The sequence below is a fragment of the Ovis aries genome, chromosome 2 (assembly GCF_016772045.2).
Source record: "Ovis aries strain OAR_USU_Benz2616 breed Rambouillet chromosome 2, ARS-UI_Ramb_v3.0, whole genome shotgun sequence".
Lineage (NCBI taxonomy): Eukaryota > Metazoa > Chordata > Mammalia > Artiodactyla > Bovidae > Ovis > Ovis aries.
In genome coordinates this window covers 89,581,005-89,608,991 of record NC_056055.1, presented here as the reverse complement: position 1 = coordinate 89,608,991, position 27,987 = coordinate 89,581,005, and the positions used below count along the sequence as shown (strand labels likewise).

General features: G+C 43.5%; 3 protein-coding genes and 1 pseudogene across 3 annotated transcripts; 3 read left to right on the top strand and 1 right to left on the bottom strand.

Annotated features, from left to right (window-relative positions):
- The first annotated feature begins 7,604 nt into the window (after window positions 1-7,604).
- On the top strand, window positions 7,605-10,398 carry LOC114113004 (interferon beta-2-like). Its single transcript, XM_027964574.3, has one exon. The coding sequence runs from the start codon at window positions 8,329-8,331 to the stop codon at window positions 8,887-8,889; it is 561 nt and encodes a 186-aa protein (XP_027820375.1). The 5' UTR covers window positions 7,605-8,328; the 3' UTR covers window positions 8,890-10,398.
- Window positions 10,399-16,783: 6,385 nt separating this feature from the next.
- LOC121818509 (interferon omega-1-like) lies at window positions 16,784-19,325 on the bottom strand. Its single transcript, XM_042242696.1, has 2 exons — window positions 19,221-19,325; window positions 16,784-17,359 (listed from the first exon to the last, which is right to left on the bottom strand). The coding sequence occupies exons 1-2, from the start codon at window positions 19,323-19,325 to the stop codon at window positions 16,784-16,786; spliced, it is 681 nt and encodes a 226-aa protein (XP_042098630.1).
- A 2,388-nt stretch (window positions 19,326-21,713) lies between these two features.
- Window positions 21,714-22,229, top strand: LOC114113085 (interferon alpha-2-like; annotated as a pseudogene).
- A 1,527-nt stretch (window positions 22,230-23,756) lies between these two features.
- Window positions 23,757-27,620, top strand: LOC114112822 (interferon omega-1-like). The gene has a single exon (XM_060409526.1). The coding sequence runs from the start codon at window positions 24,774-24,776 to the stop codon at window positions 25,392-25,394; it is 621 nt and encodes a 206-aa protein (XP_060265509.1). The 5' UTR covers window positions 23,757-24,773; the 3' UTR covers window positions 25,395-27,620.
- Window positions 27,621-27,987: the final 367 nt, after the last annotated feature.

Genomic DNA, 27,987 nt, shown 5'->3' with positions numbered 1-27,987 from the left:
GTGGTGCAGTTCTTAGGACTCTGAGGTTTTCCTCCAGGGAGCCTGGTTGAGGAACTAAGATCCTATAAACTGTGGAGGGTGCCAAAAAGAAAAAAGGTAGAAAGGAGATTATGAATTGTAGAAAATGGCTAGTCTCGATGTCACAGGCATAACTAATTTGTACCCACTCGTTAAAGACTGGTTGATGTACGTATCTGAGGGAAGCAGTCACCCCCTGCGGGAAAGCTGAGGACACGCCCTGCTGACTGGCTGCTCCTGACTCCTGTTGCTCTCTCTCCAGCCTTCTCCTCAGGACTGCCTTACTGAGCAATTCACTCCCTTCCACAGTAACTTCACTGCCTCCACACACGAGCTCTGTTCTGTGCTGGTTTCTAGCTGCATGGTGTAGTCAGAGTGGAAGCCTCAGGAAGAGAGCCCAAGTGAGAGGAGAGTTCTAGAAATTCCAAAACCTCTGAATCCCAGCTCTGCTATTTACCAACACTGTAACCCTGAAAAGTCTCACAAACACAACAGGTCAGTTTCCTCATCTTTAATATGGGGACAATAAGAGTGGTTTTCATACAATTACTGTTTGGATTCAATGAGTCCAAATCACACAAGAGGCATCAAGCGCTCCTGGCAGAAATCATCAGGACAGTGAGAATCACTGGCGACGGGGGAGCCTGGTGGGCTGCCGTCTACGGGGTCGCACAGAGTCGGACACAACTGAAGTGACTTAGCAGCAGCAGCAGCAGCACATACATCATGGGAGGTCAATCTGCATATGTGGAGTCTAGGATCTTGGAGTAGGGTGAGGAAGGGAGAGGAAGTTTTCTACACTTGGCCGCTCCTGAGAAAAGAGTCTTCCTAAACTGTTCAAATGGAGGCAAGAAGACCAAGGCAGGCTGGGGAATGCAGAGACAGCTAAGAGATGTGAGAACCAGTAGCTGCCATGATCAATATGACTCTAAAGAAGTAAAAGGGTTTCTTAAGCTTATTTATATATATTAAACACACATGTCATCGCTAAACTTTTAAATAATTCATACAAAGGAATGCCTACCCTTGACTTCTAGGAGGATTCACTGTAATCCTATACCATTAACAATTTAATGGGTATCCTTCTGGACATTTTCATATGTAGTTAACAAATCTATACATATGGACATACTAATGTATACCATATAAATATACATTTATATCCATTTGTCATATACTTCAGTTTCTCATTTATTTATCAGTTCAGTTCAGTTGCTCAGTCGTGTCCGACTCTTTGCAATCCCATGAATCGCAGCATGCCAGGCCTCCCTGTCCATCACCAACTCCGGGAGTTCACTCAAACCCATGTCCATCGAGTCAGTGATGCCATCTAGCCATCTCATCCTCTGTCATCCCCTTCTCCTCCTGCCCCCAATCCCTCCTAGCATCAGAGTCTTTTCCAATGAGTCGACTCTTCGCATGAGGTGGCCAAAGTACTAGAGTTTCAGCTTGAGCATCATTCCCTCCAAAGAAATTCCAGGGCTGATCTCCTTCAGAATGGACTGGTTGGATCTTCTTGCAGTCCAAGGGACTCTCAAGAGTCTTCTCCAACACCACAGTTCAAAAGCACAAATTCTTCAGCCCTCAGCCTTCTTCACAGTCCAGCTCTCACATTCATACATGATCCCAGGAAAACCACAGCCTTGACTAGACGGACCTTTGTTGGCCAAGTTATGTCTCTGCTTTTCAATATGCTGTCTAGGTTGGTCATAACTTTCCTTCCAAGGCGTAAGCATCTTTTAATTTCATGGCTGCAGTCACCATCTGCAGTGATTTTGGAGCCCCACAAAAATAAAGTCTGACACTGTTTCCACTGTTTCCCATCTATTTCCCATGAGGTGATGGGACCAGATGCCATGATCTTCATTCTCTGAATGCTGAGCTTTAAGCCAACATTTTCACTCTCCTCTTTCACTTTTATCAAGAGGCTTTTGAGTTCCTCTTCACCTTCTGCCAGAAGGGTGGTGTCATCTGCATATCTGAGGTTATTGATATTTCTCCCGGCAATCTTGATTCCAGCTTGTGCTTCTTCCAGCCCAGCGTTTCTCATGATGTTCTCTGCATATAAGTCAAATGAGCAGGGTGACAATATACAGCCTTGACACACTCCTTTTCCTATTTGGAACCAGTCTGTTGTTTCATGCCCAGTTCTTACTGTTACTTCCTGACCTGCATATATGTTTCTCAAGAGGCAGGTCCCTTGCAAATAGATCTTTGAGATTTTTCTTCATTAGCAGCAGCAGTACATAAAAATGGATTGCTAGTTATAAATTGCTGCCTTATGTGTTAACTGCAAAACTAAGATAATCATAATAACTTGTCTTGAAAGTGTGGTAAGATTGCCTTAATTTATAGCACATGCTCAGAATGGTACCAGACACTTCCCAAGTGCTCCTTACATATTAACTCTTTTATTTGAATCTGGTTAGAAGATTATTTCCTGAGGTTCTGGATCTGTGGTCAGGAAGATGAAGCAGTTCCCAGAGAGCTGTTCAGAGACACATTTCTGCAGCTTACCCACCGCACAGTGAGAGGAGAAACAGCCATTCACTGGGATGAGGAGGCCAAGAAGGTTGCAACAATACCCAGAGTTCAAGACGGAAACATTCCTGTGTGGCACACAGGCCAGCTGTCCACAAGACTGACCCCCACCCTCACTGGATTCTTGGTCCTCCTAGAGTTTAGGAGCTCAGAGAATCAGTCAGGAAGACACCGGCATCTGGCAGGCAGTCAGGAGGATCCTCTGCTCTGAGCACTCATCTCAGCCAGAAGGCCAGGCCAGAGGGGATTCCCAGGCTGGATACTGAAATCCCTTTTGGCAGCTTGCGTTTAGTTTCCTTTTCACTTGTTGCATCAACTTCCTTGCTATTTTTGCCTTCTGGGGTTCATGACGCAATCTCTGAGGAAGTAAAAAACACAAGTCACTTGTTGGTTTTGAGTATGTAGATGGCTTTGCTTTGGGCTGTTTCACTTTAAGGAAGATTCAGAAACTGCCTCAGAGACAGGAAACTAACCCAGCACCCACACAGTGGGACTTGCTCACATGTCAGCAGAGGGCGGCCTCTGAGGCTTGTTCAGCAGCTGCAGCCAATGTGTTGTCCCTTTTAACCGTTTTCTCAACCTTGGGTTAGCCTGACTCACTGCACCCCTGATAGTGATTTTGACAATTAAAGTCCAGCTCAGAGAACGGCCTGGGATCTGAAGTAAATGCAGGCTTGATGCAGATGGGCATGTTCTGAAAGGGCCAGTTTCAGTGTCCAGCAGCAGTGGGTCCTGGCAGGAAACAGTGAAAACAAGGCCTGCGCTGTTCCTGCCTGGTCCTGGGCCATTGACCCTCCGATGGGAGCATTCTGCGAGTGACAGGGGTGCAGAGTGTGGGATCTTCTGGCTGGGTATGTTCTGGAGGAGTTAGGAGAGCTAGGCAGAAAGGCCTTCAGCCAAGGTCCTAGTTCCAGCTGCATCCTGAAGTGAGCTAGAAAAGAACTGCATGAGTCAATGACTTGTGACAAGATGTTCAGGGTGTGAGAAAGGGCAAGAGAGAAGACTGCAACCAGGAGCACTTAGATTGCTCTGCACATTGTCCCTCTCCATACCAGGTGGGAGGCCTGAGAAGGGGCTCTGGGCCCACCAGCTGTTGGCTGTGAGCACAGGGCAGCCCCAGCCTGGGTGGATTCAGCCTCAGGTGCTGAGAGAGGTTGAAAGCGAGGCCGCAGCTGGAAGGTGGGAAGACAAGCTCTAAATTGGCAGCATTTGCTTCTTTTGTTTATGAAGTGGTTAAGAAACATTTGCTAAATACTTGCTCACTAAATGACAGACAGTGTGAGTCTCAGTAGCAGGTGGCCTTGGCAGTCTCCTATTGTAGACTCTCTATTCCCTTCTCACGGATGCTGACCACCTCATTGCATGCTTACATGTCTTTTGCTCACTCAGAAGAATTAGTTGGGCAAGTTGCTTAATCCTTATTGATGATCAAGATGGAAAAAAAGACAATCTCAATGTAACAGAGAAACCTTCGATTCTTCATTAGTTTCTGGTCATCTAATCTGAATCAAATTTCAATTATACACTTGTCCTTAGAGGCCAAAAGGGAAGGTAATTGGGCCTGTCAATGCTACATTGGAAAGGATTAAAGTCTAGGACTTCCCTGGTGGGCCAGTGGTTAAGAACCCACCTGCCAGTGCAGGGGACCTGGGTCCCAGCCCCGCTCAGGGAGGATGACATGTGCTGAGAGGCCCCTGCGCCTGTGCACCACAACTACTGAGTTGGGCCCTGGAGTCTGTGCTCTGCAGCAGGAGAGAGCTCCGCAGGGAGAAGCCCGAGCAGCTGAGCCAGAGAGCAGCCCACGCTTGCTCCAACTGGAGAAAGCCCGCCTGCTGCCACAAAGAGCCAGTCCAGTCACAAACTATTATTAAAAATTACCTAGTCTACACTTTATGAAGAGCTCCTAATGCCTCTCCCTCCCCCCGCCCCACCCCTCACACACACTCTGGTTGTAGCAACTTTTTATTTATTTTCCTATTTTTGGTTCTGAGACTTGTGGGATCTTAGTTCTCTGACCAGGGAAGGAACTCGGGCCTTCTGCCCTGAAAGCATAGAGTCCCAACCCCTAGATCTCCAGGGAATTCCCAGATCTCCTTCATCTTTTACCTAATGTTCTTTTTCTCTTCTGGGATGTCTTTTAGGATGCCCCGTTACCTGTAATTGCCACGTCTTCTTAGGCCCCTCTGGCTATGACAGTTTCTCAGTAGTAGACACTTTATGTTATTGTCAATGGTATCATTTTTAAATGTCATTTTCCAACTTTAAATTGCTCATATAAAAAAAGTGGTTGATTTTTTTTTTTTTTAGGATTACTAATGATCTTTATTTTTTATTTTTATTTTTTTTTCTCTCTTTTTTTTTTTAAATTTTAAAATCTTTAATTCTTACATGCATTCCCAAACATGAACCCCCCTCCCACCTCCCTCCCCACAACATCTCCCTGGGTCATCCCCATGCACCAGCCCCAAGCATGCTGCATCCTGCGTCAGACATAGACTGGCGATTCAATTCACATGATAGTATACATGTTAGAATGGCATTCTCCCAAATCATCCCACCCTCTCCCTCTCCCTCTGAGTCCAAAAGTCCGTTATACACATCTGTGTCTCTTTCCCTGTCTTGCATACAGGGTCGTCATTGCCATCTTCCTAAATTCCATATATATGTGTTAGTATACTGTATTGGTGTTTTTCTTTCTGGCTTACTTCACTCTGTATAATCGGCTCCAGTTTCATCCATCTCATCAGAACTGATTCAAATGAATTCTTTTTAACGGCTGAGTAATACTCCATTGTGTATATGTACCACAGCTTTCTTATCCATTCATCTGCTGATGGACATCTAGGTTGTTTCCATGTCCTGGCTATTATAAACAGTGCTGCGATGAACATTGGGGTACATGTGTCTCTTTCAATTCTGGTTTCCTCGGTGTGTATGCCCAGAAGTGGGATTGCTGGGTCATAAGGTAGTTCTATTTGCAATTTTTTAAGGAATCTCCACACTGTTTTCCATAGTGGCTGTACTAGTTTGCATTCCCACCAACAGTGTAGGAGGGTTCCCTTTCTCCACACCCTCGCCAGCATTTATTGCTTGCAGATTTTTGGATCGCAGCCATTCTGACTGGTGTGAAGTGGTACCTCATTGTGGTTTTGATTTGCATTTCTCTAATAATGAGTGATGTTGAGCATCTTTTCATGTGTTTGTTAACCATCCGTATGTCTTCTTTGGAGAAATGTCTATTTAGTTCTTTGGCCCATTTTTTGATTGGGTCGTTTATTTTTCTGGAGTTGAGCTGCAGAAGTTGCTTGTATATTTTTGAGATTAGTTGTTTGTCAGTTGCTTCATTTGCTATTATTTTCTCCCATTCAGAAGGCTGTCTTTTCACCTTGCTTATATTTTCCTTTGTTGTGCAGAAGCTTTTAATTTTAATTAGATCCCATTTGTTTATTTTTGCTTTTATTTCCAGCATTCTGGGAGGTGGATCATAGAGGATCCTGCTGTGATTTATGTCTGAGAGTGTTTTGCCTATGTTCTCCTCTAGGAGTTTTATGGTTTCTGATCTTACATTTAGATCTTTAATCCATTTTGAGTTTATTTTTGTGTGCGGTGTTAGAAAGTGATCTAGTTTCATTCTTTTACAAGTGGTTGACCAATTTTCCCAGCACCACTTGTTAAAGAGATTGTCTTTACTCCATTGTATATTCTTGCCTCCTTTGTCAAAGATAAGGTGTCCATATGGGTGTGGATTTATCTCTGGGCTTTCTATTTTGTTCCATTGATCTATATGTCTGTCTTTGTGCCAGTACCATACTGTCTTGATGACTGTGGCTTTGTAGTAGAGCCTGAAGTCAGGCAAGTTGATTCCTCCAGTTCCATTCTTCTTTCTCAAGATTGCTTTGGCTATTCGAGGTTTTTTGTATTTCCATACAAATCTTGAAATGATTTGTTCTAGTTCTGTGAAAAATGTGGCTGGTAGCTTGATAGGGATTGCATTGAATTTGTAAATTGCTTTGGGTAGTATACTCATTTTCACTATATTGATTCTTCCAATCCATGAACATGGTATATTTCTCCATCTATTAGTGTCCTCTTTGATTTCTTTCATCAGTGTTTTATAGTTTTCTATATATAGGTCTTTAGTTTCTTTAGGTAGATATATTCCTAAGTATTTTATTCTTTTCGTTGCAATGGTGAATGGAATTGTTTCCTTAATTTCTTTTTCTTCTTTCTCATTATTCGTGTATAGGAATGCAAGGGATTTCTGTGTGTTGATTTTATATCCTGCAACTTTACTATATTCATTGATGATCTCTAGTAATTTTCTGGTGGAGTCTTTAGGGTTTTCCATGTAGAGGATCATGTCATCTGCAAACAGTGAGAGTTTTACAAGTGGTTGATTTTTAATGTTAGTCTTGTTTTTGTACTGTTCCCTCCAGCTTGAGCTGTGTTGGTCACCATGGAGCTGACAACCCCATGTGGCCAGCTGAGGGCTTGACTAGTCCAGCCTGAGCTGTACTATGACTAACACCGTGTACTCTATTTTGAAGGCACTATGAAAAAGAAGAATGTAACTATCTTACTACTAACTTTGTATTGGTTTATGTTGAAATGATAACATTTAGAAATATTGTTAAGTAAAATATACTGTTAAAATTATCTTTTTTCTGTTTACTCTTTTGATGTGGCCTCCAGAAAATTTTAAATTGCACATTCATATAAAAAGAAGTGGTCTTTTAATTTCCTAGCTGCAGTCACCATCTGCACTGATTTTGGAGCCCAAGCAAAGAAAGTCTGTCACTGTTTCCATTGTTTCCCATCCATTTACCATGAAGTGATAATGAGTTTGAACAAACTCCGGGAGGTACTGAAGGACAGGGAAGCCTGGCATTCTGCATTCCATGGGGTCGCAAAAAGTCAGACCCGACTTAGCGACTGAAAAACAACAAGGTTGATAACGTTATGTGATGTCTTGCTCCTTATGGCTAAGGCCTCCAAAACAATTCAGAACAACTTAGTTTAACAACATTCTATTTTGTTTTTTATATACATTATTTTTTCTTTTTATTTAAATATATTTAGTTTTAACTGAATGATAATTGCTTTACAATATTGTGTTGGATTCTGCCATACAGCAACATGAATCAGCCACAGGTATATATATCTCCCCTCCCTCTAGAACCTCTCCCACCCCTCTAGGAACATCACTCTATTGTAGATTAAAAAAAAAAAAATAGGTGCCTTTGTTAAAATCATAAACTGCAAGTATTGATGTTTGGTAATAGCAGATTTGAGAATGAAACCTAATTCTTATGAAAAAGAAAACTCTTACAAACAAGGCCCCCTCTCCACAAATCTCATAATATGAAAAGAAAAAAAAGAAAAATCTTTCGAAATGAACGAATCCTGTAATAATCAAGTTCAAAAGATGTGGCTTATATTTTTCTTTAACATTCAGCAATTCAGAGAAACTTTACAAACATTAGAAATTCTCAGTTTCTATATCTTTTTTCCCCATGGTATATATAAATTAAAATAGCAAGGAGCGTAAAGAAAAAAAAAAAGTTTTAGAGGCAACTAATAATTCAAATGACATGGGAAAACTGAAAGGGAGACCTGAAAGTGGGAAATTCCTCTCAAATAGTAAGAATGGAGGGCTACCCTGTATAAATAGCCCACACTCAAGGAGGAAGGACATTCACTCTGCAAACTCTTGAAGACTCAGCTTCAGCACCTACTAGCAGAACAGGCAGCCCTGGGCCTGATTTCACCATGACCTACCGGTGCCTCCTCCAGATGGTTCTCCTGCTGTGTCTCTCCACCACAGCTCTTTGCAGGAGTTACAGCTTGCTTCGATTCCAACAAGGGCGGAGCCTTGAGGTGTGCCAGAAACTCCTGCGGCAGTTACCTTCAACTCCTCAACATTGCCTCGAGTTCAGGATGGACTTCCAGATGCCTGAGGAGATGAAGCAAGCACAGCAGTTCCGGAAGGAAGATGCCGTATTGGTCATGTATGAGATGCTCCAGCACATCTTCAATATTCTCACCAGAGACTTCTCCAGCACTGGCTGGTCTGACACCATCATTGAGCACCTCCTTGAGGAACTCTATGGGCAGATGAATCGTCTGGAGCCAATCCAGAAGGAAATAATGCAGAAGCAAAACTCCACTATGGGAGACACGACCGTTCTTCGCCTGAAGAAATACTACTTCAACCTCGGGCAGTACCTGAAGGCCAAGGAGCACAACAGGTGTGCCTGGACAGTCGTGCAAGTGCAATTGCTCAGGAACTTTTCTTTCCTGAAGAGCCTAACAGGTTACCTCCGGGACTGAACATCTCCCACCTGTGGCTCTGGGAAGAGACAATGTGACTTTGAGGTGAGACTCCAGCCAGCAGAGGCTCTTGAAGTAAATGATGATGCAATGCACTGATTTCAATGGACAGTTAGTTAAAGACTAAGTTGTTTTTAAATTGATTTATGCATTATTTATTTATTTAAACTTTTATATGAGAAATAAATTATTTATGAAACAAAGGTCAATGTTGCAGTTTCAATGTCAACTTGATTTTTGTGACAACACATATTAAAAATTGCAGAGCACCTTGGAGGCATTCATTGCAAAACAAGCCTGCAGAGTAGTCGAGTTTCTGGCCCTTGCCTTTGAGGAATTTAAAATGCAAGGAAGCCATGAGGAATGTCCGAGTTATATGCATGCTCTCCATGTATGCACACAGTCTACCCACGCTTGTCTTGTTCACATCTTTAAATGTACCAGACATCTTTAAATGTACCTCATGCCGGAGGGCCCCTCTATATGATATGGGCTTTTTTCCTTTTTTTTTTTCAGTTGGGGGAAAATGTACACCACCTTACATTTGAGAGTCTTACAAAGTAAGCCTTCTTTATGCCAATAAAATTTGGGCAAATTCCAATTAATTTATAAAATTCTTACTAAAGTAAATGAAAAATTCTGACCTTCTAAATGTTCTCACTTACTTGTACACTCCAACCCTTATTTCCAACAACGTAGTCCTCAGAAAGAGGTTTCAGGAACATGAGTTGAAAATACTTAAGACTGTCTTGAGAGTCATTAGAAATTGTCAAACATGCTAATTCACTCAATTAAAAATAAGCGAAAAGTGATCTTGGAAATATTAAATTTACATCCGTGAAAGATAGAAAAGTAAAACGATATTAAATACTTGTTTTAGTACACAGAAAATATAGTTTAAATAAAGTTTAATAAAGTGCTACTGTTATATACAAAATATATTTTAATATTCTATGCTTAATAGTTAAAATATCTTCTATAAATTTATTGTAAAATTGGAAACGTGAAATATTTCTTTTAAAATAACTATATAATTCAATATAAAATTAATTCAAACAAAGTGCTGCGCTTTTTAAAATATTCCTAGTTTTCAGCTATTCAACACTTACTCCCCCACTTCAAGGCCGAATCCTTGAGAGACCCTGAAAATTCCAGAGCATTCCAGGGCGCACACTTCTTTGGTCCCTGACCCAGGTGGTGGCCGCGTTCCTCCTCAGCCCCAGAAAGTCCCCCAAACCGTCCCATGCTTATCTGTCTCCTGGCCACCGCTGACTTCTCCTCTGGCTGAAACGCACTCCAGGTCCCATGGCCAGTCTCATCGCCTTGGCTGTTTCTCACGTTGTCCAAAATGGCTCTACGCCTATAGCCTCACTGACTCCCCCTGGCTCCGCTTTGTGCTCAAGGTCCTCCCATCGTCCCATCTCTCACAGTCTCACCCCCACCGCCCGGTTTAACTCTGTCCACACCGCGGTGCCACCGCCCCAAGCCGATTGTCTCATCACCTGTGCTCGCTTTCACTTTGTCCGCGAAGCCGTCCCGTCAACTCGAAGCCAAAAGCCTCAGCGCTGCCACCGTGTTTCATTGTGTGCCCAACGCCTTTCCATCCTGCCTCAGCGAATAGTCTCGTCGCCACTTCCAGGGTCCCCTGTGTGGACCACACCCATCCATCGTCCGGTGGTCTCATCCCTCCGCGGGGTTTAACTTTGTCTCAAAGCTGTCCATAGTCCCACCACCAGTGTTTTTCGCCACCGTCCGGTTTCACTTTGTCCGCAACGCGGACTCCTCGTCTCAGAGCCAAGCCGGGCTCCCCTGTGTGAGAAACGCCCTCCCATCGCCCCACAGCCAACAGTCTCATCGCTTCCGCTGCGCGTCGCTTTCAGCACAAAGCCCTCCCATCGTCCCACAGCGAATAATCTTGGCCACCTCGGCACCTAAAGTGAGTGCAACACCGCCCCCAGTGCCCACAGCCTCTCCTCTCATTGCGACGTGGGCTCTCACTGTGTCCGCAACACTTTCCAGCCTTCTTATCTGCAACAGCTGAATCCACCGCCTACCCCCGCCGGATTTCACGTGTGGCAGGACTCTGGCCCAGTGTCCTTTAGCCAATATTCTCATCGCCTCCGCTGTTTTACACCTGCCAGAAGACCTCCGACTTCTCAGCGCAAACATCCATAGTTTCACAGCCATTTCAGGGTCCTCCTTTGTCCGGAACGCCCTCCGACGGTCCCATCGCCCAAGGTCCCATCCCCCAAGGTCCCATCCCCAGGGCAGGGCTGAAATGCACTCTGTCGCAGCGCCTCCCCGTGGCACCATAGGGAATACTCTGCTGCACCCCTGCTTGCTCTCTTCGCTGGAAGGAGCCTGGGATCCACCGCCAGAAACACAGGGAAGTCTTCAAACTTCTGAAATAGATGCAAAGGATCCACTCTCAGTCGCTCCCAAAGGACAGAGCCACTTCACATTTCTTCGGAAAAGAGAGATGATCACTCCAGTGCAGATGACTCAGGGCCCCTGCAACCGCTATCTGATGCTCCAGCAGAGCTTCCAGCTCTTCACCACGGAGGACAGCCCTTCTACTCTGCAGCCCGGATCAGAGCCTGAAACAACTGGAGCCGATGGAAGGAGACAGTACATAAACTCCATCATTACTTGGAAGAGGAAGAAAAACCTAAGATCAAATAACACTAAATACTTAATAGCAAAACAAGGGCAACATAGAAGGGGGCCAATACAGAGCTAGAAAGTATCATGTAGGAAATAATTAGAGGTGGCAATCTTAATATCAACGAGATCTTTGTCATTAATATCAATATTCATACACTTGAGAATTCCAGAAATAAACACATGAGAAAGAAATTATTCTTCATGAGAAAGAAGTTCAATATACCTAAGAAACACACTGAATCTATAATTAAATTTTTAAAATGCTTGAGCTAAATTTCAAATGGTATAAAACAATGAGTAAAAAATATAACATTATATAGCAATGTGAACAGAAACACCAGAGCAGTGAAGTTTCCCCTGAATGCTGTGCTTGAGCTAAGTCGCTTCAGTCGTGTCTGACTCTTTGTGACTCTGTTGACCATAGGTGCCAGGCTCTTCTGTCCATGGGATTCTCCAGGCAAGAATCCTGGAGTGGGTTGCCATGCCCTCTTCCAGGGGATCGTCCTCACCCAGGCATCAAACTGCTGTCTCCTCTTGTCTCCTGAATTGGCAGGCAAGTTCTCTATCATTAGCTCCACCTGGGAAGCCCAGGACAATGCTACTAGTTTCTAAAAAACCATCTATAAAGTAGTAAAGAGAAGAACTGAAACTATGATTTACAGGACGAATTTCGTGATTAACATTCTTGGGCCCTTAATCTACAATAGGAAATATAACTTGATTCAAATATCTATAAACCATCCATGAACATTATCATACATTAGACTTCACAGAATATATCCATAATTCCTCCAGGGGAAAAATATTTGTATAAGTTGTGTGCCCAGATCACAATGCCTACAATTAATTTTAATATTATTTTAAAGCATCATTTCAAGATGTATCATCCTGATAAATTATGTCAAGCCAAAATTAAACCATAGAATTAGAAATTTTGAAACTCATGGATATTAAATCACTACTCTTCAAATTTTCAGAAGCAAAGATACACACTGAGATGGATTCATATCCTGGAAACATGAATTGAAAATAGATTGGCCTCATTCATTAAAGTCAACAAGAATGTTCATACATTAATAGAAATAGTATAAGAAAATATCTGTCAAATGCCCACTTCTGAGTGACTGTGATTTGTCTGTCATTCTCTAGAGTAAAACTTGATCTTATCAAGGAAGTGGTTCAGCTCAGTTCAGTCGCTCAGTCGTGTCTGCTCTTTGCGACCCTATGAATCGCAGCACACCAGGACTCTCTCTCCATCACCAACTCCGGGAGTTCCCCAAACTCATGTGCATCAAGTTGGTGGTGCCATCAAGCCATCTCATCCTCTGTCATTCCCTTCTCCTGCCCCCAATCCCTCCCAGCATCAGAGGCTTTTCCAATGAGTCAACAGTTCGCATGAGGTGGGCAAAGTACTGGAGTTTCAGCTTTAGCATCATTCCTTCAAAGAAATCCCAGAGCTGATCTCCTTCAGAATGCCTGGTTGAATCACCTTGCAGTTCAAGGGACTCTCAAGAGTCTTCTCCAACACCACAGTTCAAAAGCATCAATTCTTCGGCGCTCAGCCTTCTTCACAGTCCAACTCTCACATCCATACATGGCCACAGGAAAAACCATAGCCTTGGCTAGACGGACCTTAGTCGGCAAAGTAATGTCTCTGCTTTTGAATATACTATCTAGGTTGGTCATAACTCTTCTTCCAAGGAGTGAGTATCTTTTAATTTCATGGCTGCAATCACCATCTGCAGTGATTTTGGAGCCCCCCAAAATAAAGTCTAACACTGTTTCCACTGTTTTCCATTTATTCCCCATGAAGTGATGGGACCAGATGCCATGATCTTCGTTTTCTGAATGTTGAGCTTTAAGCCAACTTTTTCACTCTCCTCTTTCACTTTCATCAAGAGGCTTTGGAGTTCCTCTTCACCTTCTGCCATAAGGGTGGTATCATCTGCATATCTGAGGTTATTGATATTTCTCCCGGCAATCTTGATTCCAGCTTGTGTTTCTTCCAGTCCAGCGTTTCTCATGATGTACTCTGCATAGAAGTTAAATAAGCAGGGTGACAATATACAGCCTTGATGGACTCCTTTTCCTATTTGGAACCAGTCTGTTGTTCCATGTCCAGTTCTAACTGTTGCTTCCTGACCTGCATACAGATTTCTCAAGAGGCAGGTCAGGTGGTCTGTATTCCCATCTCTTTCAGAATTTTCCACAGTTTATTGTGATCCACACAATCAAAGGCTTTGGCATAGTCAAGAAAGCAGAAATAGATGTTTTTTCTGGAACTCTCTTGCTTTTTCGATGATCCATCAGATGTTGGCAATTTGATCTCTGGTTCCTCTGCCTTTTCTAAAACCAGCTTGAACATCAGAAAGTTCATGGTTCACGTATTGCTGAAGCCTGGTTTGCAGAATTTTGAGCATTAATTTACTAGTGTGTGAGATGAGTGCAATTGTGCGGTAGTTCGAGCATTCTCTGGCATTGCCTTTCTTTGGGATTGGAATGAAAACTGACTTTTTCCAGTCCTGTGGCCACTGCTGAGTTTTCCAAATTTGTTTGAATATTGAGTGCAGCACTTTGACAGCATCATCTTTCAGGATTTGAAACAGCTCAACTGGAATCCCATCACCTCCACTAGCTTTGTTTGTAGTGATGCTTTCTAAAGCCCATTTGACTTCACATTCCAGGATGTCTGGCTCTAGATTAGTGATCACATCATCGTGATTATCTGGGTTGTGAAGATCTTTTTCGTACAGTTCTTCTATGTATTCTTGCCACCTCTTCTTAATATCTTCTGCTTCTGTTAGGTCCGTACCATTTCTGTCCTTTATCGAGCCCATCTTCGCATGAAATGTTCCCTTGGTATCTCTAATTTTCTTAAAGAGATCTCTAGTCTTTCCCATTCTGTTCTTTTCCTCTGTTTCTTTGCACTGATCGCTGAAGGAGGCTTTCTTATCTCTTCTTGCTATTCTCTGGAACTCTGCATTCAGATGCGTATATCTTTCCTTTTCTCCTTTGCTTTTCGCCTCTCTATTTTCGCAGCTATTTGTAAGGTCTCCCCAGATAGTCATTTTGCTTTTTTACATTTCTTTTCCATGGGGATGGTCTTGATCCCTGTCTCCTATACAATGTCACCAACCTCATTCCATAGTTCATCAGGCACTCTATCAGATCTAGGCCCTTAAATCTATTTCTCACTTCCACTGTATAATCATAAGGGATTTGATTTAGGTCATACCTGAATGGTCTAGTGGTTTTCCCTACTTTCTTCAATTTCAGTTTGAATTTGGTAATAAGGAGTTCATGATCTGAGCCACAGTCAGCTCCTGGTCTTGTTTTTGTTAACTGTATAGAGCTTCTCCATCTTTGGCTGCAAAGAATAGAATCAATCTGATTTCGGTGTTGACCATCTGGTGATGTCCATGTGTAGAGTCTTCTCTTGTGTTGTTGTAAGAGGCTGTTTGCTATGACCAGTGCATTTTCTTGGCAAATGTCTATTCGTCTTTGCCCTGCTTCATTCCGCATTCCAAGGCCAAATTTGCCTGTTACTCCAGGTGTTTCTTGATTTCCTACTTTTGCATTCCAGTCCCCTATAATGAAAAGTACATCTTTTTTGGATGTTAGTTCTAAAAGGTCTTGTAGGTCTTCAGAGAACCATTCAACTTTTTTGTCTTCAGCGTTACTGGTTGGGGTATAGACTTGGATAACTGTGGTATTGAATGGTTTGCCTTAGAGAAAATGGAGTGGTAGTTTAGCTCGTAACTCAAATAATGGTCATCCAAGGGCTTCTCCTGAGAACAGTCACCATGCATGCAGCGGACGTGCTTGCCACACAGCATGTCAACAAGACTACAACGGAGAGGATTTTTCAAATGTGTACTCCAAAGTGAAGATTTCATAAAATTCATCATCTTGCTGTTTCACTAAGGATCTTCTTATGTGAAACTGTCCTTTTTTAAAACTTCAAGTATATGATCGGGAAAAACAGGACAATCACTAGGCACTGAGTGCCACTGCTTTGATCCACACCACAGCACTGGAGTCTTGATATCACTACAATAAGATCTTGATATCACTCTAATAATTATTGTACCTCATGAATCCCTGTAGAGTGTCCTGGGGATCTGCAGGGGCCCACAGACCACACTTTGCGAACTACTGGTTTCAGGAATTTCCCTGCCTCTGCTTTGGTCCCAGTGGCTCTGTAGCTTTAAATTCGCAAGTAATTTCCTTGGTTCCTAAGATAAAATCTAACATCATTCAAAAGTCTATCGCTGGGCACTTTTCCATGTCTCCAGGGCCATGCCATGCTACCCCCTGCAGGCATCAGTACAGTCTACGGACTCCGGGCTTGTTCACGCCTTTAAAGCACCAGAGCCATTCCTGCTGCAGGGACACTCTACGTGCTGTGCTTGGTTGTGTATTATTGTTTTCTTATTTTGCTCTTCATGAGTTACTTGACAAATTCATGCTCATTCTTCAAGTCTCATACTTCGGATTACTTCCCTGGGGAGACGGCTGGTGCTGCTGCTGCTAAGTCGCTTAAACGTGGTCCTAATGAGCTTCCCAGGATACTGACTGCCATCAGCATCTGATACTTCCGTGTAGCCCAGGGCCCAGATGTAAACACCTAATTATCTTACGCCTACTTCTTTCAAGGCAGTGTCCTTGCTCCAGTGTGAGCTCTGTGCGGTCGGGGCCTCTGCCTCTCACACTCGAGACTCTCTGCACAAGGCCCGCAGACAAAGGAAGGAGCGGCTCAGCACCTTCTCTCTGTCGCTTCACAGCATTCGGGCTCTGGGAAGAGACCCAGAAGGAAGAGGAGGAAACGTGTCTTCAGATAATGTCATGAGTAAGTAAAAGGTACATTTTATTAAAGAAAATTATATATTCTTATGGAACAAATTGGAGAAGGAAATGACAACCCACTCCAGTATTCCTGCCTAGAGAATCCTGTGGACAGAGGAGCCTGCTGGGCTGCTGTCCATAGGGTCGCATAGAGTCGGACACGACTGAACAACTTAGCATGCATAGCATGCATGCATGTAATAAACAGAACATAGAAAGGCAAGTGCCATGAAAATAAATGAATGAATATAAATAAATGAGTTACATTCATACAAAAACATGTTATTCCATAAGATTCAGCCGCAGGGCATCAGATATATTACCTCTAATTCTAAAAGCAGCTGGTATTGATATTCTCAACATTAATGCCAATATCGATTGTCATTCAAACTCTTTCATAGCTGAGGCAGAAATTAGAGTTTTGGAAATGACTGAACAATGAAGAGTCTGAGCTAGGACACGAGTCGCTGAGGATCAGGTTCCTTCTAACTTCCTGAGTTTTCTTAGGAACTTGTTGACACAGAAAGCGCCTCGTGATTTCCACTCTGCCAGTTTCCCAGGCGCAGTCGCTGTATTCCTTCTCTTGCAGGTAGACATGGATGCCCTGGAAGTACCTCTTCATGGCCAGGGTGGGGCCCGTCCTTCCCAGGGCAGAGTCTTCCTCTCCCATCTCCTGCCCCAGGCAGGCGTCCAGGTCGTCCAGCTGCTGATGGAGTCCAGTGCGGAGCTGCTCCAGGAGGGTGGTGTCCCAGGCAGCAGAGGAGCGCTCTGTGTGGAAGAGGTTGAAGCTCTGCTGGAGCATCTCGTGGAGCACAGAGATGGCCTGGGCCTCCTGGAGCTGGCCGCCACTCACCTGCTCCTGAGGGAATCTGAAGTCTTTCCTGTACCCCAGACAGGAAAGAGAGAGATTGTGTTTATTTGATTCAAATGTGAAGGTCTCCTGCTTTTCCAAGTCAAGGCTCTGAGGCAGTTCATAGACTCAGAGGAAGAGATGCAGGTAGAGACGAGCATCATGAGTGTCACCACTGAGGAGATGAAGAGCCACTGGTCAATTCCACAAGGAAGCATTCCGGTTGAGATGAGCGATTGTGAGCTTTGTTTCATCTTCATTTCATCTAAGGATCTTCTGCTGTGTGCCTCTTATATATGAAGTCCAAAGTTTTCACATTCTGAGTTTACCCAGATTCATGAACTACCTCATTTTGGGCTTGCCTTTCACTTCAAGAGCCTGCAAATCTGTCATGAGTTTCTGCTCTTCTGTATCCTTACGTTGAAGTAAAATGTATTCATTAAAAAAGTAAAATGTATTCATTAAAAAAGTAGACGTTCTAAGTCAATGGAATGTTTATCATCTCAGTAACTTTGAACTAGTGATATATTAAGAGTTATTGGATCTTTCTTCCTGATGCTAAGATCAACTTTTCGGGAAACGTTGTTAGACTTCTTTTTCAAATCTTTTTTTGCTCCCTCTGCATATTCCTCTTGAAGGATTTGATCAGATGTGAAAAATATCTCACTTTATATGCACGGATCTCACCTTCTTCTCTGCAGCAGAGCTTTTAATTTGCCAATTTTGGTTTTATTTACTCTCCATAACTGAGAAAATTACTAAACACTTCTTAGGTGCCAATCACTATGCTGAGCTTGTTACAGAGGCCAGGTGGCTCTGCTTGCAGCAGGGTAAATCAGTGAATCCAAGACGAGGTGTTGGGATCAGGAAAGGACTTCATTCGGGAAGTGGCTGACTGAGAAGATGAAAGGCCAGTGCCTCAAATTAACCATCTTGTGGGGATCCTGGATGTCAGACTCTCTTTTCAATCAGAGATGGCGGGAGGTGAGGAAATAAAGTAAAAGACTTTTATTTCCCAAACATATCTCCCAGAATAGCAAGCAAGCCCCAGGTAGGAGGATGTGTTGATTGCACTTCCTTACAGTCACTTCATGGGTGGTGTGAAATGGAATATCTCATGTCATGTCAACAAGGATGTCATATCTATCTGTGATTCTGGCCTTCCCAAATGTGAATTTCTGGGATGAAAAGAGTTGAAGTCACAGAAGCAGAACCAGTATAAATTCAAAATTAACTCTTCCTGGTTACAAACTAAGCTTATACCAAGATGATGAGTCCTCCAAAGTCACTCTGATGGAAATAAAGTGTAACCACCACTGCTGTCCAAGTGTTCAGTGGTTAGAATGTGCCTTCTTAGCCCAGGCCACTGTCCCGCCACGTCAGGGAACCCGCTTTTTCCTTAGGTACTTTTATGCAGTTTTCATATTGCTGCCTCTTCTTTGTCATTTGTATTTCAGTTTGTAAAAGCTGTGCTAATGCTCCTACAGTCTTTTCTATTTCCACTTTGAGGTTTATTGCAAAAGCAGGAACAGAAAACAGAAATGAATGGAATATTTAATGTATTTCCTCCGTGATTTTTCAAGAGATCCAAATTTTCCACTCAGTCAACATTCCTAGAAATTAAAAGTAAGCAGTGAATGAAGAAGTAATGCACAAAGGTAAAGAGAAATGAATTGATGTAGTTGAAAAACGTACAGTGACATCTCTGCCAAGTGACAAAATCTCACTTAACTACACAAACAGGGATGCAGAGCTCTACAGATGACAGATTTCAGAGCAGCTTATGTGACACTGTTTAGCTGCAGACAGAGCCAAGGAGGGTGGCAGGCTCTTAGGCACAGTGTTGCCTAAAAGGGTAGAGGACCGCTCTGCTAACTCCCAGTATCTATTTATTTATCTTTATGTGTCTGTTTACATTTCTCACTCTTCGTCGAGGTTATTGGATTCTGAGGATGTAAACCTATTAACTCACCCTGAAAAGAGACTGGGGAACAGACCGCACAGTCCCCCTATTCATGTGTGAGAGGTCAGCTGTTCCCTGGAAGCTACTAGATGTAGTGTTTGGACAGCACATCATGTTCACGCAGAGATGAGATTAGATGTGATAATGTTGACCAGTGAGCTGAACATTAAGGGAAGGGAGGCAGGTCATCTCAGGGAAATTCTGTCCAGTTTCCATAGATGGATGTGTGAATTTTCTGCCTCGTGGGAACAGTTAACAGATACTGAATGCTTATATGTCCAAGCATTGTCAGAAGTATGTTACGTCCTACAATCTTCAGAAAAATCCAGTGAAACTTCTGTGATGATCAGTTCCATTTAAGAGGAGAAACCGTAGTGCCGCAGGTCACACAGGCAGTGCAGGCTGGAGCTGTGACATCAACCCAGGGATCTTGCCCCATGTCCACTGTCTCATGCACTGGGCCGAGCTGTCTGCTCTGACAAGGTGCTTCCTATTTTAGAGGAACACTAAGTAAGGTCTTCCTTTCCAATTCCTATTCTTCATTGTCACAAGAGTGCCATTCTCTCGTCCCAGGGATGATACAATCATCAGATGACAGCTGAGTACACAGTTCCCTTTGCACCTGATAAGTTCCAATCGTTAAGTGGTGCTTTGTTGAGCTCTACAGAGGAGCCTGGCAGATTATGGCAACTAAACAACAACTCTGAGAGTCTCAGTCTCCACCTGAGATAATATTTTGAGAAATTATCCAGAAAGTTAAAAAATCCATTTAAATTTCTCTATCTTTGTTTTCGGAAGATTCTCATTTTCTGAAACAGTCTTCAAATCCTAGGTCTACTCAAACTTTGGTGTGGATAGTTCTCTTAGAACTACTTCTGGGACAGAGCTGAAGCTCCAATACTTTGGCCGCCTGATGGGAAGAGCCCAGACCCTGATGCTGGGAAAGAGTGAGGGCAGGACGAGAAGGGGACAACAGAGGATGAGATGATTCGATCGCATTGGATCGACTCAATGAACATGAATTTTAACAAACTCTGAGAGATAGAGAAGGACAGGGAAGACTGGCGTGCTGTAGTCCGTGGGATCAAAGAGAGTGGACATGCCTTAGTGACCAACAGCCATGGGACAGAGACCCCTCTGTGCACTTCCTCTGGGACAGACACCTTCCTGGATTCTCCACATGTGCCATTACTGCCTTTAGGGAGCTTACAATCTCTCACGGCAGTCAAATGTTACATAATTCGAGGGATTACTTAATTACAACTGTATGTTATGTAGCTAAAGGAGAATGCTTAAGGTTAATGAGGAATAATGTGGAGGCTGAAGAGTACAGTGGTCAAGTACCACTTATGCAGTTATTCTTGACTGTTAGCAAGTTAAGTAATCTCTCTGAGTTTTCAGTTTCCTTATTTGCAAACTGGAGAAGGCAATGGCAACCCACTCCAGTACTCTTGCCTGGAAAATCCCAGGGATGGGGGAGCCTGGTGGGCTGCCATCCATGGGGTCGCACAGAGTCAGACACGACTGAAGCGACTTAGCAGCAGTAGCAGCAGTATTTGCAAACATGTCAATAATTATACTAATTATCTCATAGGAAAGCTGTGAAGATTAATTCATGTTTATTAAAAACACTTTGCTGAGAGGCTGCATGCAAAAATTTCTGTCATTAATATTATTAAAAATTATCTGTACCTTACAGAATTGGTAGAGACATGCATTACAAGGAGAAATGTAATTGCAACCTCAGTATCCCTGAGTGCATGGTAGATTATCACTCCCCTGTGAAATATCTAAGGAGATGAGATTAGCTGCATGATCACACAAAGACTGAAGCAAAATATCCTCTGAAATATTGCAGTGGTAGAGGAGAAAGAGAAATAAACACAGGCGAACATGAGTTGTTTAGGACAACCAGCACCTTAAAAAGTGCCTTGTGGATTATACTTGCAAAATAACTCATTTTTAACAAATGATATTGGTGATATTGTTCCCTATAATGTCTCCAGGGAGCTTAAGGCCTACTCAGGCGATATCATAAAGGTACATACAGAACCAAAATTTTTTAAAGAAGGGAGAAAAGGGTGAATGAGGGACAAATGAGAAATATCAAAAGCTTCTCTTATAAGCTGTTTTCATACTGAACATTTCTTGGTGACCTGGAAAAGCCACAATTGTATGAATATTTGTCCCTTCTCTGACTTTGATCAGACTCTTCTCCCAGAAACAACTAAGGAGGTGAGAAAAGCATAATATATGTCTGTGTAGCTATCAACCACAGTGGCACGCATGATTTGATGTTCCCCAATAGGCACTCATGGCAAAAATCAGTGCTTTTATTAATTTCATTACAAAGAGTAGAAAAAGAAAGGAAAGGGAAAATGTGGAAAAACCCAGAAAATGAAAGTTTCTCGACTCACTCTTTAAGAGCCACCCATCACCCCAAGCCCTCAGAACTTGCCTAGACCTCCCCTGCAGGCGGTCCTGCAAGCCCCCAGCATCCCAATGGCCCTCCCCGTCTCCATGCTGCTGGCCCTGGTGATCCTCGGCTCCAGCCCCACGTGCTCCCTGGGCTGCGAGCTGCCTGCCAGCCATGGCTATCTGGAAAGCTTCACACGTTGGAGTCAGATGGAGACAGTGCCCACTGGACCAGGCCTGAGAAGACAGAAGCCACAGCTGTTGTGCACGAGTTGCTCCAGCAGACCTTCCAGCTCTTCAGCACCACGGGCTCTTCTGCAGGTCGGGACGAGAGCCTCCTGGACAGATTCCTCGTGGGACTTGATCAGCAGCTGGAGGACCTGGACGTGTGTCTGAGGGAGGGAAGGACACTGGAACAGTCACCTCTAGGCAGTGAGAACTCCAGATTGGCTGTGAAGGGTTACTTCCAGCGAATCAGTGTGTATCTCAAAGAGAAAGAATACAGCCGCTGTGCCTGGGAGGTTGTCAGCATGGAAATCAGAAGGTGCTTGGTCTTAGCCAACAAGCTCATCAGAAAACTCAGGAAATGAAGAAGGCGTTGAATCTGAAACAGTGCATCTGGTCAACTAAATGGCTATTTTCTAAGACTCAACGTGCAACATTTAACTCTATTTTTGTGTCCGATGAAACATAAGTAATAGCTAATATATGGGCTTATTTAAATGTATGTTAAAGGTTTAGTTACCATAATTGTTTAAAACAGATTTAAGAATCCATTTTCCATATCATAAAAAGTTGTAATATTTATTTATTTATTTAAATTATCAGAAATATTTAGGCTGTTCATAGAGTTTAAATCTTTATCATTCATAAGATACTTGCTTTGTACTATGTTTTGTACAAGACTACTCTTGTTTTTCAGTACAGAAAATAAAAGTAATTTGAAAAAAACAAACGGGCTTGCACACATCTTTGAATAAAACCTGACCCAAAGCCTGATCCTACAAGATAAACCTACATTGAATTCACCTTAATAAAGAGGGGAGAGGGTCACCCACCCTGGGTCATAGAAGGAACAATGGAAAATTTGAGGGGGGATTGAATGTGATTCTTGAGACATAGACTAGAGGTGGGAGGGAGATGGGTGGAGAAAAGCCCAGGTCATGGACTCAGGTGCCTGCTTGGGGCCTGGAAGAACCGGAGCGCCTTCATGGGTTAGTGGAGAACCACATACATCATGCAGAGAAGGCAATGGCACCCCACTCCAGTACTCTTGCCTGGAGAATCCCAGCGACACGGAAGCGACTTAGCAGCAGCAGCAGCACATCCATCATGGGAGGTCAATCTGCATATGTGGAGTCTAGGATCCTGGAGTAGGATGAGGAAGGGAGAGGAAGTTTTCTACACTTGGCCATTCCTGAGAAAAGAGTCTTCCTGAACTCTTCAAATGGAGGCAAGAAAAACAGGAACGCTGGGGACTGCAGAGACAGCTAAGAGAGGCCATGCAGAACCAGTAGCTGCCATGAGAAATGTGACTCTAAAGACGTAAAAGGGTTTCTCAAGCTTATTTATATATATTCAACACATATATCATTGCTAAACTTTGAATAATTCAATCAAAGGAATGCGTACCCTTGACTTCTAGGAGGATGCACCGGAATCCTCAGCACTTCCTCCCAGTGCAGAAATCCCCAGCGTGCTCTCCTCATTCACTCTGCATGAAGGCGTCCTCTCCACTCATACAGCTGTGTCCTTCTCCATTACGGTTTCTGGTTGTCAATTTCCCCTTACGACTGCAAACCACCAACTCAAAGCAGAACCAGAGTGAAAGTTCTAGCTCTGTCAGACACTCTCCTATGACTTCACCTGCTCTGCCTGCCAAACACTCAGGTCCAGACTGTCCAGCCTCCCAGAGAAACACAGTAAATAGAGGGAACCCCGCCCCACAGTGAACAATGGTGGAGACACCAGGGGCTCCTCTGTGCGTGCACCTAAGTTATTCCATGTGCAGGGCTTTTAATACATTTAATACATTTAGCAACAGGGGGACAGAGCTTTCCTCACAGGACATATGTTAGTAAAGTGAACACTGGAAGAATACAATTTCTCAAAGCAACAAAGATCTTTGTGGGAATTCATGTATTTAATGTAGGCAATCTTCAGGACATTGATGGATCAATCATCTTTTTCTTCTTTCCAGTAGGGACATACCGCACTCAGCAGCTATATGTAAAGTCAGAGGGACTTTTGAAATAATTTTATTCATTTATTCATTTCTCACTGTGCTGTGTCTTCACTGCCGCACGGACTTCTCTCTAGTTGTGGCAGAGCTGGGTCCTCTCTAGTTGTGGGGCACAGGCTTCTCACTGTGGGAGCCTCTCTTGTTGGGGAGCTCAGGCTCCAGTGCACTTGGCTTCGGTGGTGAGGGCCCGGGGTCTAGAGCACAGGGCGGGAGCTGTGCCCCCGGGCTCACTGTCCTGCAGCACGCGCATCCTCTAGGACCGCATGGGGTCCTGTTGGCAGGTGGACTCCTCACCACTGAGCCTCCAGGGAAGCCCCTCAGGGAACGTTTAAAGTACATTGAGAGGTTTGGAAACCTTCCTGAGGATTAGGGTCCTAAACAAGTAAAAAACATCCCGATATTACTGCTAAAAATACCATTTTATTAACAAATTATTTTCTAAATAACCTTTCATTCAATTCTATAGAATTACCTGAACGAGTAGCCTGGTTCTCACCGTCCTTCGTTCTCACAGGAAGAAAGAGACAGAGGAACAGAGATGCCCAGTGGAAGCAACTGCCCGAATGAATGACTGAAACTCACTAGATTCTGTGACATAAGTTTCCAGTGAGAGACACCATCACTGAATGTCCTTCCTCCAGCTCTGAAACTCTGAGCAGAAACGTGCTGAACAGTGTAAATAAAAGTGATGAATAATAAAAACATTCTCATTTAATTGACATATACAATCGGATGGGTACATTTGAAATTATTGGGAAATAGGTAAAATTAATACTTTGACGACACTTTCTTTGATCATATTGTGAATACATAAGTGAAAATCAAAAAAGGAAGTGAAAGTCTATTAAAACAATTAGAAAATGAAAATTACCATGTTCACTATTTAATGGCCTCGCTTAGAAAGCATGGCATCAGAGAACCTACCTCAAGGTTCCACCAGACGCCGTCTCAGCCAGCCCAGCAGCAGCCGCATCTTCCCCATGGCCTTCGTGCTCTCTCTACTCATGGCCCTGGTGCTGGTCAGCTACGGCCCGGGAGGATCCCTGGGCTGTGACCTGTCTCAGAACCACGTGCTGTTTGGCAAGAAGAACCTCAGACTCCTGGGCCAAATGAGGAGAATCTCCCCTCGTTTCTGTCTGCAGGACAGAAAAGAATTCGCTTTCCCCCAGGAGATGGTGGAGGGCAGCCAGCTCCAGGAGGCCCAGGCCATCTCTGTGCTCCACGAGATGCTCCAGCAGAGCTTCAACCTCTTCCACACAGAGCGCTCCTCTGCTGCCTGGAACACCACCCTCCTGGAGCAGCTCCGCACTGGACTCCATCAGCAGCTGGACCACCTGGATGCCTGCCTGGGGCAGGTGATGGGAGAGGAAGACTCTGCCCTGGGAAGGACGGGCCCCACACTGGCCGTGAAGAGGTACTTCCAGGGCATCCATGTCTACCTGCAAGAGAAGGAATACAGCGACTGTGCCTGGGAAACCGTCAGAGTGGAAATCATGAGATCCTTGTCTTCATCAGCCAGCTTGTAAGAAAGGTTAAGAATGATGGATGGAGACCTAAACTCATCTTGATATGACTCTCAGTGACTAAGATGCCACATCACCCTTGTACGCTCCCCTGAAGTCATTTTAGAAGACTCTGATTTCTGCTTTAGCCACCAGGTTTCCTGAATTCAATCAATAGTACTTTCTCAGTAGCAATAAGCAAGTAGATAATAAAAGTATTCAACTGCACAGGGATCAGTCCGTAAGGGATGACTGCCATGATGTTATTTATGTTTATTTATGTATTTATTTTATCTCATCATATTTATATTTTCATGTAAAAATGTTTTTCTGCATTGTAATAAAATTTAGAAAATATGTTCATTTCATTAATCTTCTAATTTGTTTATTTATTAATTTCTTATGAAAGTAATTACTGTTTTCATTATGAAGAATTAAATACTTATTTGGTCTACATAAACCTATCATAGAATAGCATTTGTCCATTTATACTACAGAATAGTTGTATCACTTTTCAGGAAATGATTGTCAAAAGGTAGAATTTCTGGATCCTTGGCAGTCCAGTGGACGGACTCCATGCTTCCAGTGTGAGACGCTCAGGTGCCATGGATACCTGGTCAGGGAACTAAGATCCTGCAAGCTGTGCAGTGCAGCCCCCTCCACCCAAAAGAAACAGGTAGAAAGGAGTCTCTGAAACGGTGGTAGATGAGTAGTCCTGAAGTCACAAGTATAACTAGTTTATACCCAATCAACAGAGAATGGTTGGTGTCAGTATGTGGGGGGAGGACTCCCGTCCTCCAGGGAAGCTGAGAACATATGGTCCTGAGTGGCTGAGCCTGACACCTGTTACTCTTCCTCCCACCGTCTCCTCGGTCCGGCTTTACTGAACAATCCACTCCCTTACACTGTATCTTCACTGCCTCCAACACAGGAGCTCTGTTCTGTGATGGTTTCTGGCTTCAAAGTTTCTCTGAGTGGAAATCACTGGAAGAGAGCACAAGTGAAAGGAGAGCTCTAGAAGTTTCAAAACCTTTGAATGCAGCTCTGCTATTTAACAGCAGTGTGACCCTGAAAAATATCACAAACACTAAGGAGATGGATATGGCAACCCCCTCCAGTATTCTTTCTTGAAAATCCCATGGACAGAGGAGCCTGGTGGGCTACAGTCCATGGGTGACAGGAGCTGGACCTGTCTGAACCAACTTAGCATGCATGCAGGCATGCATTCTGTCTTGATCTTCTTCTCAAATATGGGGAAAATAACAGTAGTTTTTCATAGGACTACTGTTTGGATCAATAAATCCATATTACAAGAAGCATAAAAGTGTGCTTGGCACAAATAATCAGGAGAGTGAGAGTCCTAGAGTAGCTGCCCACAGGGAGCAGACTGGTCAGCTGGCCTGAGGCAGTGACTGAAAGGCAACACCGGAAAGATACTAGGTCTTTGGTAAAAATATTTAACTTAGGGGCTAGTTTCACAGTATATTCAGTGTATGAACTCTCCTGTGCTCAATGCTGAAGACAATTCCAATTTCTGTGTTTCAGACTTCTAGAAGTATTCTTAGGAAGTCACAGAAATTCTTTGAGAAAGAAGGATTAGTAGAAAATGCTTTGATCTACCATAAGAATGAATAATAGGGAAATCATAGAGATTTCTGCATTCATATGAATGCAGAAAATCACACACATTACTCCTTAATCATGTTTCTTGCTTCTTTAGTGTGAGTACTACTCTACTACTTCTTGAAGACATTTCTAAAATCACCTAATCAACTCTCTGTTGGGTTTCCGTCTTTCAGCAGCAAGGCACAGGCAGGAAGAAAAGAGCAAGGGCCATGCAGTGTGAGGTTCTGCTCTCCAGCCCTGGGCTGGCCTGTCTTTGATCCTCGTTGTTTTCCATAAAGACTTCAGTCCCTAAAGGCTGGCAGGGTCACCTCCTAGAGTCGGTCCTTCTCAGAAATTAGTGCCTTTAGAGGAGAGACTGCTACAAGTGTATGCAGGTGTCTTATAACGGAAGCGAGAGTCTTTCTCTGAACAAGGGGCCATGAAGTCAATATTATTGGTCAAAACACATAAACCTTGCACATGCATACTGCCAGCTGTCCATGATAACAATGGTACATTAATCTATATTCAAGACCATATAAGTCCCTATATGTTCTCACACATTGACCAAAACAGGATCTTATCATCCTTTTTAGTTTTGGCCAATCTGACTGGTGACACAGAGCATCTAGCAGCAATCATTAGTTTTCCTTTTCCTAATTGATGACGGTTGTCATCAGTCATACTCCAGCCTTCTCGTCCATCTCTTGGAATTGGTTTGGAGAACTTTGAAAGAAAAGCAATCTGTAGGCAAAGGAGAAATGTACTGAAAACAACTGGAGCCCCAGCATCCCAGAGTAGAGCTGAGAAGAGCTGTGGAGTTGAGACTTTCATTTTAAGACCAGGACGCTAGAGGAGGTGACAGCCTTTCTCTGTCATATCCACTGGAAATGCAGGTTTCTTCTGTGAATTTCTAATCCATAGACAACGAACACTCTGCTCTTGCCTTGTCACTTTACCCAGGTAAATTCAGTTCAGTTTAGTTCAGTCGCTCAGTCCTGTCTGACTCTCT